This window comes from Seriola dumerili, unplaced genomic scaffold (assembly GCF_002260705.1).
Source record: "Seriola dumerili isolate Sdu_G_001 unplaced genomic scaffold, Sdu_1.0 BDQW01000002.1, whole genome shotgun sequence".
Taxonomy (NCBI): Eukaryota; Metazoa; Chordata; class Actinopteri; order Carangiformes; family Carangidae; genus Seriola; species Seriola dumerili.
Genome location: NW_019174257.1, coordinates 780550 through 791669, shown reverse-complemented (window position 1 = coordinate 791669; position 11120 = coordinate 780550). Strand labels below are relative to the sequence as shown.

At 39.5% G+C, this 11120-nt stretch overlaps 1 protein-coding gene across 1 annotated transcript; it reads left to right on the top strand.

Annotated features, from left to right (window-relative positions):
• The first annotated feature begins 10436 nt into the window (after window positions 1-10436).
• LOC111232408 (voltage-dependent R-type calcium channel subunit alpha-1E-like) lies at window positions 10437-10748 on the top strand. The gene has a single exon (XM_022759951.1). The coding sequence runs from the start codon at window positions 10437-10439 to the stop codon at window positions 10746-10748; it is 312 nt and encodes a 103-aa protein (XP_022615672.1).
• Window positions 10749-11120: the final 372 nt, after the last annotated feature.

Below are 11120 nucleotides of genomic sequence, written 5' to 3'. Positions count from 1 at the left end.
ATGAATGTCCGCCCTGTCATAGACCTCGAATTCACTCTCCATCCGTTTATTCAAAGCTTCAGATTTAAATATCAAAGATGATTGTGCTGTGCTCTGAGAGTTCAATACCGTTAGCTTATTGGAGCAAATAATACCTTTGTAGTGAAACAGGATTTCTTTCAGCCACTGATGCTTTCAAGCGTAATTGGCTTAGCAGGGAGACTTGGCTATACCTAAATTGCCTTTTTTGGCACCTATTTTGAGATTACAATTCAGCAATGGGTTGGATAGTTGTTTGAGGCTGATATGCAGGGAAACAAGCCAGAGACACGCCTGAAGTGTGTGTGGGAGACATTTATCACATCCATTTCCCCCAAAAAACAGAGGGAGTGCAATTGTTGCAGCTGTGAGACTTATGTTGCTCCAGGAGGGAGCAGTCCTGACAAATGGGGAGAAGGGTGCTGGGTAAGCAAAGTGAGTCCTCATCAATTTCCAACATAGCAGCAAACTGAGACTTCAGCGCCATGTCTGTGACCTCTAGTGGAGCTGCTGAGAACTGCTTACTGCACAAACAGGCTCATGCATGCATTCATGAGACAAGTATATGGCGCTTAGCCCGTGAAGAAATGATTTGTCTGTGGTTGAGATGTCATTTGAAATTAATGGGTAAATATGTTCAAAGAGACATCAAAATCCAGCTGATGGTATTCATGGAGAAGAGGAATAATTAGAATAGATTTTCTTGAGAATTATTCATGCAGAGGCACAATCAGAGCCAGAAAGTGACACCTCTCATAGTTTTAAAGCTCTTGGTTTAATTTGGCTAAGTCCACCTGACACCGGATTCCCCCTTGCATGTTGAAACACTGACAAAAAGAAGTGTAGGCTGAGACTGCAAATACACAGAGAACTGATGAATCATTTTTCTGTCTTTTTAATCTGAAGCCAAAGTATGATTTGATCCTGTGTGAGTTAAATTAGCGTTGTTGAGCCCACCAGAGGGCATTCATAATCCACACTTTTCACTGCAGCTTCAGTTGAGCTTGTCTTCACAGTATGCTTTCCAGATCAGAGCAGCTGCCACTTAAGTAATCCATTAGGTAATGACGTGGGAAATACTGCCGTAGGGCAAAAAATCAAGCATATCCAATCTGCAGCTGCTGGGGCAGCCTTAGTAATCTGAATAAAGTCACAAATACACACAAAATTATTTCACTGAGAACCTGGTCTGGGCCTTTGTGGTAAGCTTTTGTTGTTCTTATGTGTTTTGGGGCTTATTACCCATGGCTCTATGCCAGGGCTGAACACAGATCCAGCCTTTCACTAAGGACGAGAGGAAAATATGAACAGTTACTGAGTTACCTCATATTCATTAATATTCATATTAATTTGATCATAGATGTGAAACGGTCAGGATGGGGAATTTGGGGTAAATCCAGAGGTTCCAAACCTTTTCACCCGACTCTCACATCTTCTCTACGTTCACTTTCTTTCCTTTCCCTTTCTTTTTCATGCACACTGCATACCACCTGGCATTCTCAGGCCTCAGGGGTACCCTGCCATCCACCAGCCTACCAGCCATCTACTTATGACTAGCCAGCCCTTGCACACCACTGGAGTAAATTTACAGCCGTCTGTTGACAATATTGATCTGTTGGGCTGCCAGTTTGATTATTAACACTCTTCTCATTCACTGTAATTTTGAGCCAGGTAGATATATGGACTAATGGATGGTTTAATTTTAAAAGTAAATGGCTGCGGCACCAAGCAGTCACTGCAGAATACCTTATTCATGGCTTTTTTTGATTAGCCCACCACCTGCTTTATTTTCATTATATATTATGATCGATTTCCATGGTCTGGATTTAATGCTTTTTTTCCTTTTGGTTTTGCACCATGTTTTTGAAGAAATGTCTCAAACCCAGGACATTCATGTTCTGTATATATAGAGTTATCCAAAGCCCCTAAATGTGTTATTTCCAATGTACAAGCAAGTTATATTTTATGGTTTTTCTTCTTCTGGGCCTTTACATGAATTCATTTGACTGAAAAGGCTTGCACTGTCTAATGTGGCTGAATAAAGTAAAATGCTTCCACATTTCTACAACCATGCAAAACTTTGATGTGAAAAGATGCCATGATGTTGAAAGATTAAAGGAAAATAGGTGATCAGAAAGTTTTCTTTTATTTCAGTTGGGGAGACAATACATGTCTGCAACAGCATCAGTTGTTAGATGAATCCCTATACTAAGTCTTTATTTGTTTGACTTAAATGAAGCATTACTCTATTGATATAGGCCTATAGGTGTAAATTAGTCAATTCTGGAGTTTCTGAGAAATTATCTAAACACATTGAAATTGATTGATTTTATCTCCCATTAAATAATATAGTACCTCTATTTTCCACTAGATGGAGATAATCTCCCAGGATATTATTGCCCACAAATGAGGCACATTTTAGAATAATAGCACAGTGTGACAGTAATGTTGTTATATGGACATATGAAGCTAATCTTCGCACATTATTAAATATTAGACATCAGACAAAATATTATCCACCTGCACCATGATGGAGACTCTTTCTTGACAAATACTTTAAAACAGCTTGACAAAACTGCCATAACATTCAGTTTTCAATGCACAATTGATTCCTCCATTAACTGTTTTATTATGCTTTCATGAATTAATTTTTCCTTTTTAAGACAGAATGTTTTCCAGTGTTTCATCATCAGTGGTGTGATATATCACCTAATGTCTCACTTAGCTTCAAGGAACTGGTAGTACCTGATGGCACAAGCTTTGATTCAAGTGTAAAAGAAAAAAAAAACTCACTTAAAAATCAGCTTTTTCTCCAGACAGGACAAACATTAGACAACATTAGATGGTTGTTTTACATTAGGATTATTTGTAAACAGTAGTAAAACAGGTTTATATTTTAATTTATGATGAGTTGAGAATTTACTAAAAGCCAAACTCTCATATATGACCATATAAATTGTAATTTGAATGATTAAAATCATAAATTGGGTTTTTAGAAACTATCATTAGTTGAGTTTTGTTTGGAGAGTTTAATTGTGTCATGATCGAAATGCTTTTTCCACTCCACAATTATTAGATCATTAGATTAATCTAATTATTAGATTTTATTGAATACTAATATACCCACCTTAACATGTGCAGTGTGCTGCCAAAGAGTGTATTGAAGTGTTTATCATCTTCTGCTTAACTTTCATGGGTTTCAAAAATCTGTGTAAAGCCTGTGTGAATGAATTTCTCACACACATCAGATCAGTGTGAGGTTAATCCTCTTCAAGTCAATAAGTGCTTGCTGTGGAAATTTACTGAAAACAATCATCTCCACCTAATGTCACGAAATCCTTAGCTCTTTTTTTTTTTTTTTTTAAATCAAGTTTCTTAGGTTAATTGGGCATCTCAGTCAACTGTGTAAATGTCAGTGTTTATGTTTGTTTTGTTATCTGGTTGATGACTGCAGCAGATCTTTCACTGCCCAACTGTTGCTTTGACCACTCTAAACTTGCAATATGGTGGAAACCAGGTTAACAACATGCTTTTGGACAGAGTCGTTTGCCTGGAGACAACGACCATAACTCAGCTCCCCTTGGGGAACGATGATTTATATAGGTTATTCCGTGAAATCTGGGGTTACAGCGACAGATTCACAGGGCTGAGAATAGGGGGCATGTCAGTTCAGTTGCTAGGAAACAAGTGGGAGGAAGACAACAGTGGAAAGCAGAAATCTGGGTTGGTATAGAGAGAGAGAGAGAGAGAGAGAGAGAGAGAGAGTAAGACAGCTGGAGAGATAGAGGATGAGAGAGAGAGAGAAAGAGATATAGACAGAGAAATCGTGCCGCAGGGTAAATGTGTTTCATCAAATTTCCTTCGAGTGCTGATCAAGGCCAGGAAAGAAATCAACAGTGCTGCTATTTCCATGCTGTTATTACAGAGAGATGACTATTGATTCTGCCAAACCCACTTGTAATTAGTCCTGTTTCTATGATCAAAAACACTTTCTCAATGTAAAGACCTGAAATTCAAATGGTGGTTGAGCTTGTACAGCTCATCACTAACACGCATCCAGACACACACAAACACACACAAACGCACTCAAAAGTCCTCTCATGTTCCAACCATTACCATCTCAATGAAGCTAAATATAGTCCAATCTCCCGGCCCCTTCATCTCGCCACATCAATAGGTCTGGCTTTGTCGTCTGTCTGTCCTTCTGTGTTTGCCCTGAGCTTTTCTGTGTCATGCAGAAATCTGGGCTCAGGCCGATGGCACACTGACCCAGCACAGCGGTTATTTTTGGGGAACTTGATAGGTTTAATATGTTTTTTTTGTAGGTTTGAGCATCACCCAATATACCAGATAGTTAACGAGAGCATGAATTTTGTCACATACTGACTGTGCGTTAAGTAGATGTTATAGGTGAATAATACCCAAAATAGTAAATTTTTTGTAGTGAAAGTCTGTCGAAGTTCATTATTTCAAAATTGTATATCATTGTCTCAAAACAGTTGTAGCAGTGGCTTCAAACACATGTTCATCCACGTCTCCAACCGTGCACCATGCACATTTCCATCGGATACAAGTAAAGTAGTCCCTCAATTTCAAAAATTGTGTCATTACATTTGCCAGTATGTTTATGTTTTCATCCATATCAATTAGTTACATACATCAGCTGTGCCAACAGACTGTGTGAACAGATTGTTTTTGTGCTGGTGCAGTTCTGTTTTCTCCACCAGTCTTATCTATGAAATATTATACAAAACAGACTTTATTTCAGTCCAAACATGATGGTATCTTTCCAACTGCATTGAATTAATAGAAATTATGTTTTTGAGTACAGTTTCAGGTCAGAATTTTCACACCTTTTTGCAGCTCATTTTTGGTACATTGTGTGGCCAGGCACCAACACAAAGTTTAGCAGTTTGATTAGCAGGTTCTATCCCTCCTGTTATTTCATATGTGTCATGGTGAACATCATGCAAATAACGGGAGAAAAATATACGTGTACATAGCTGCTTATTCTGTTCTGTGTTTTGTGTGTTGAAATCTTTGCCTCTGAAGAGCAGGTTCAAATTTACACAGGTATGAGAGAAGCCTGTGGTGGGGAAGAAAAAATTTAATCAACCAGTATTCTTCAGAGACCTGCACTGAGAGGGAGAGAGCAGTAGCTCATAATAAATGAACACAATATCTGACTGTGTTAGAACACAAAACAAAGAGCAGACAGGGAGTTATGGCTCTGTGGTCATTAATCCTCAAATTGAAGTTGAATTTGATGTTCATTGAACCCACCGCAACCTTCCCTTTTCACCACACCTGCTGGACTTGCACCTTCCCCTGAGAGGTGGAAATGCAAAACCATTCATTGCAAACTATATGAGGTTAAGTGAGTAAATCCAGCAGATTTACAATCAACAGGCTATCCCCATTATTTGTCTGAGGCATTGAACCTCAGATGACATTCAAATGGAGCCTCCAGCCTGTTTTCTGGAATGAGTCACAAAAGATTTAGTAAACCTGGTGTTTTCCTGTAACCTGATTCCCGTGAAGTTGTTCTGAGGTTGTACTCTTGTGTGTTTTTAAGGACAGTTGTTGAAGCAAATATGTATAAGACCAATTTGCTGCCGGCCTTTTTTGGCAGTATGTGCAAGCTTGACAACATCATTTCTTCGAGGATGCCTTGTTGCTATAGAAACAATTGTGGCAGTGATGGTTAGGTTAGAGTCACAAAAACTTTCAAGCAAACTTTATCTCCTCAAATCCGAAGTTTAAAACAATTCCGTAAATATGATGGTTGTGCATAATAAAAGCCATCATACTTATGGATTGCGAAGCATTGAATACACTACACTACCCAGGATCCCTCTACGTGTTCAAACCTCCCAAACTAGGTTGAATGTAGACTAGAACTGGAATGACAGAAAAAAAAATACATGCAAATACAGTGTGTCAGTGTGTGATCTCCCCTATAATGGAGGGATAATGGGATAAAAGAAATGAAAGTGATAAAATAAACATTCTTAAACAATTATGGAACTTGTTGATCTGTTGACTTGTTAGGATCGCACCGCTTCAGTGTGTTTTGATCTGCTCTTATATACCTGCACAATTAAAGCCCCTCCCATGGGGGTCAACAAGCATGTTCTCAGCACTGATGAAAATGTGTTGACATGTCTATCTCAGACAGACACACAGATTCCTTATCTGACGTCTCTCTCCGTCTGCTTGCCTGCCTGTCTCACAGCACTGTGCAAATAATGTGTCTTCTCTATTTTACTCACTACAGTAGCTGCCAGCACTTACACTATTCTAATAACACTTCGTGTTATTTAGTCAATGATTGACGAATGGATACCTGAAGTCCATCATTTAGTATTAATTCTGTTATATTTATTGAGTATTATTAGAGTTATATTTATAATCTGTTATGTGTCTTGCACTTCTGTGTATGGTCTTGTCATTCTTGCTGAATTGTCGCGTCATGTCATGAAACTGAAGTTGTCATAAAATAGTAGTTTCTCAAACTGATATTTTTATCAGACCATGTAATACTGAGCTACAATGTTTTATATAAACTTTGTAATCTGACATTTAGTGTAGTTTTTGAGGAATAGGTGTAGGCTTCGTAACCATTGGTTTGTTGTCATTTATTTCCAGGTTTATGTGGACAGAAATGGTTGAAACACAGCTCTATAGCATGAAAGTAGTTGAAGCTCTCACAGAAAAGTGGAATGAGCTGTGAGAAAGCCATGTGGATTCAACCCAGGAGCTTGGTGGAAGTATGTTGGCAGCTGAGGATTAAAACTGTTCAAATCTTCATACATAACAACCAAAACTGTAAAGTAAACACATGCAATTTACTCACATGTGGGTATTTTTTTCCTCAGGGTAAGTAGACTGTTAAGCAAAGAGGATGATAATGACCAGGTTTCAGATACAGACCTGTCAGGTATTTCCATTAACACATTCTATTTTTGAATTGAAATCTATGTTCCCACATCAGTCCTGTGGCACTAAGTCCTATTACCAGAGCAGGGACTGTCAACCTGCTGTCATGACAGCAGGTAACCTTGGTAACCCTACGTTCCTTGGCTAGATTTCCGCAAGCTATACATCTCTTACAGCTAAGAGAACATTTTCCAACATTTGCACCAAGTCTAAGATGTCAAATAAGATGCCAGTTCTTCAGCAATGTTAACCACCTATAACTTTATTTTTCATTGGAATTTGGCTATACATAATCTGCTGTTTTTAAAACAGCAACTGGTCCAAAGGATTTATAGGATTTTTGGCTTTTGCAATAGGATATTTCAGGGTTTCTTTAGACTTTTTCACCTCCTTGAAAAAGATGTTTTATTTCTTTTTGGATAGCAGACCTGTCAGAACTAAACATCCATATGAACATTCATACAAAACAACTAAAGTCATTAGTTACAACTCATAAGATCTTAAGGTGCCTTATTAGAAAGTGGTACCAACTAACCTCAGGGCCAGTGGTGTAAACTTTTTTTTGGTTTGACTGTGCTCTATTCAAAGCAGGAGTGATTACGTAAGATTCCTTACACAAACACACTCATATTGGATTAACAGTCCTTCAGCAATATCACTAGTACTTTAATTCAAAAATGTGTTGTTTTTTTTTTATCATAGAAAAAACTACTGACTCAAAGCATTGTCTACAACAATGGGACTCTTAACTGTTCGCTCTCTGCTTTTTTACTGGAAAGAACCACCATCCTTCCACCCTTATCATCCCTGTTGCTAACACCTAATTACCATAATTCACCCCTCACCTCTCAGCCAAGAAAGCTGCGACTGCTGCTGCACGCTCTCGTCCTGGCAGAAAATAATGTAATGGTATCACTTGCTTACTTCTGCGCAGAGGAAAAAGTAACATTTCTATCACACATAGAGTAGCTGAGACTGAAATAACACTAAGCAAGTGAAACGTGACTTTTCTACAGCAGTTTTTTTCCCTTTTAACTGGAGGAGACTGAAAATTTGTACGTCTCTTCTCACCATGTATAATGAGAAGACGTCAGATTTCTGTCTGTTATGTGTTCTATTTTTAATGCCCATAATGTGTTGAAGCACTAATGAGTAAGAGGCCACACACCATTGATCACTGCCTTCGTCATACCACCATCACTGAATACCCATCAGTGTCAGCATCGTAGTTAATTCTCTCCTGTGGTTCTTCTTTTGTCTTCGGTTTCCTTGAATATCACTTTACTATCTCAGTTTAAAGAATTATATGATAGTAGCTGGTGAATTTTACTTTACAGAGACTCTCTCAGCTTGCTGTTCTTTGGGAATTCTTTGCATTTTGCCTCATATCTTTTAGGTTGGTGGCTTTTTGTGTAGAGGTCCTTTGCCTCATTTAAAACATTTGCATGAATATACATTTAGTCTTCTAGTGAGTATTTACAGCTGGACAGTGTATGTGCTAATGTCATCCAGTGCAAAGGTGTGACTCATTGATTATTTAAAATTTAAACACGATAAACATTGTTACATATAGGGAGAAGTAATGCAACAGATGTACAGTATATATTTACAATACGTCCCTCGTTAACATTTTAATTTATTTAAGATTAAACAACTAAACAAATTTCCACATTAGATTCAAGATGAAAACTGAACAGAACAGACTGTGTGCCTGAGTATGTGTGTGTCTATGTATGTGCTGCATTTGACTGTATGCAGGGTCATACATACAGTGTTTATAGTATGTGTGCAGCAAGTATGTGACAAGTGGATCTATAACCTCTGTGTTTTTAATAGTTTACTTAACAACAGCGGAGGTGCATGACACAGAGAAATAAAATATAGGCTTTGAATAGAAGATGATATTTGTTTGTAGAATCAATTGTTTGAGAACTGTTTACAGTAAGAAAATAACATCACCATAATTATTATTGCTTCCTGTATAGTCATGTTTCTCATATCTGATAGCATGCATCGGTCCCTGCCCCCCACCCGCGACTTCTTCATTGTAAAAACCCCACATCCTCATGAGAGTAGATATGATCACTTCCAGTCGGTGCACAGCAGCATGACTCCCCCTCACTATCATGCCTTGCAATAGTAGGTTCTGAACCCTGTAATTAGCCAGAGATGCTTACTGCCGTCCTCCTGAGTGTCTTGCTGGCGCCCGGTGTTTCACAACAGGTGTTTACTCCCCTCTCGATCTAATACGTGACCAGCATTCAGTTTGCTCGCCCTGAGGCGTGACCATGCAAGGTGAACAACACAAGTCAAAGCAGAATATTACAGCGTGGCCCATCATCAAATTGTTGCCAGTTTAGCAGCCACATAAACCTGAGTTTGCAAGAATTTTACGCAAAAAAGCACAAACTCATTGCGTATTAATAGTTGGAATAACAGATTTACAGGCTGTCTAATGTTAAATATAGTTGGTTTACATAATTTCCATTGTTTGTTTCCATTACATTGTGACTTTATTGATTCCATGCATGGCTCTGCTTTTTCATTTTCCCTTGTTTTCTGTTCACACGGTTTGTTAACCAGATCTGCGTATCTTAAACTGCATGGGTAGGGTTGGACAGAGGTTAGGAGAGGTGTATTGATCTTGTCGCATTATAGGAGACACTGTTGTCTTCTGTCCTCCTGCTCATACAGTGCGGGGGAGAAGGGGAGATGCATCCTTCACTATCCCACTGCAGACAAGATGGATTGAGGGTTGCCTTTTCCTCTGTGTGACGCGTGGTTTTGTTCGCGTTGTTTCGGAGGGGAAAATGTTGTGGAAAATGCCAAAGTTGTTTTCCTTTTTTCAACCCCGTCGTGCTCTTACACACGCAGTAGGATAGTGCTCTTGTGGTAGGTGGTCAACAGAGAAGAGGAGAGAGGAGACAGGAGTGATGTGCACTGAATTAGTCAGTGGACTGTTGCTAGTTTATTTAAAAATCCATGAATCAACCTGCTCTCGTTTTCGCTCAGGGGACTGAGGATGGCTGACGACCTGACCTGTTGCAGCTTTTCTATTCTCTCTTCGTAGTGTTTGGATGGATAAAACGCTGCAAAATGAATCAGTTTTCACCGCTTCCTCTAAGACGACGGATTCGTTAAATGAGGCGCAATAGAATTACTTTTTGGATTTGTTTCCTTTTTTTACGCAGAGCGCACTTGGTAAGGGAGATCAACGTGCTGCTTTGACAGAGCTCCCCTCTGAACCGTCTGGACAAAAATCTGTAAATGTTTTGATCGGATTGTGAAGTTTGAGGACATTGAAAGCGGTGTTTTTGCTAATATAGAAGTGGCGATGGACTGAAACTGTTCCGGATCTCGCCACTCCGCTGCGGTCACACCGAGCGCGGCACCGCAACCTGCTTTCTAGGAGAATATAACCTCCTTTTCCTCCCCCATCTCACCCTGTCTCCCCTCCCGTGTGGTTTGCTTTTGACAGAATGGCCCGGTTTGGAGACGACGTCCCGGGTTTGTTGAGCTCAGGGGATGGAGGGTCCGAGCGCAACCGGAACCGCGATGGGGCGGCTGTGTCCACAGGTGGTATCTCCCCAGCCTTCAAGCAGACCAAAGCGCAGCGTGCCCGCACCATGGCCTTGTACAACCCCATCCCGGTCAGGGAGAACTGCTTCACCGTCAACAGGTCCCTCTTCATCCTTGGCGAGGACAACGTGGTCAGGAAGTACGCCAAGAAAATCATTGAATGGCCATATCCTTTTCTGCTTCATGGCGAAAATGAAGCAGGTAAGCTGTGAAATATACACACACACTCATCAAAGGAGTCATGTAGGAGTTAAATAAAAAAAGGTAGGAAAACTGTTCCATTTGGTCAACAAACAAAGAAATATTTTTTATAAGCTGTTTATTTCCCCCAAACTGTATTCAGTTTTGTCATATTTCCACAAGTGTACACAACTTTACAGGTCCTTAAACAGTCACAGTCTCTTCAGGGTTTCGCCCTTAGTTTCTCTGTGCAAAAGAGGATGTATGGGAAATTTCAGCACCATGGACAGCACACATATGACAATACCACCAACACACACATACTCGCATGACCTGAGCTCAGTCTAGAAATTGTTTGAATGATAAACTACTTCATTAACTGATTGATTAATTGAAATAGAATC

Excerpts from the sequence above, each read along its gene's own strand:
- LOC111232408 (XM_022759951.1), top strand. The coding sequence starts at position 10,437 with ATGGCCCGGTTTGGAGACGACGTCCCGGGTTTGTTGAGCTCAGGGGAT.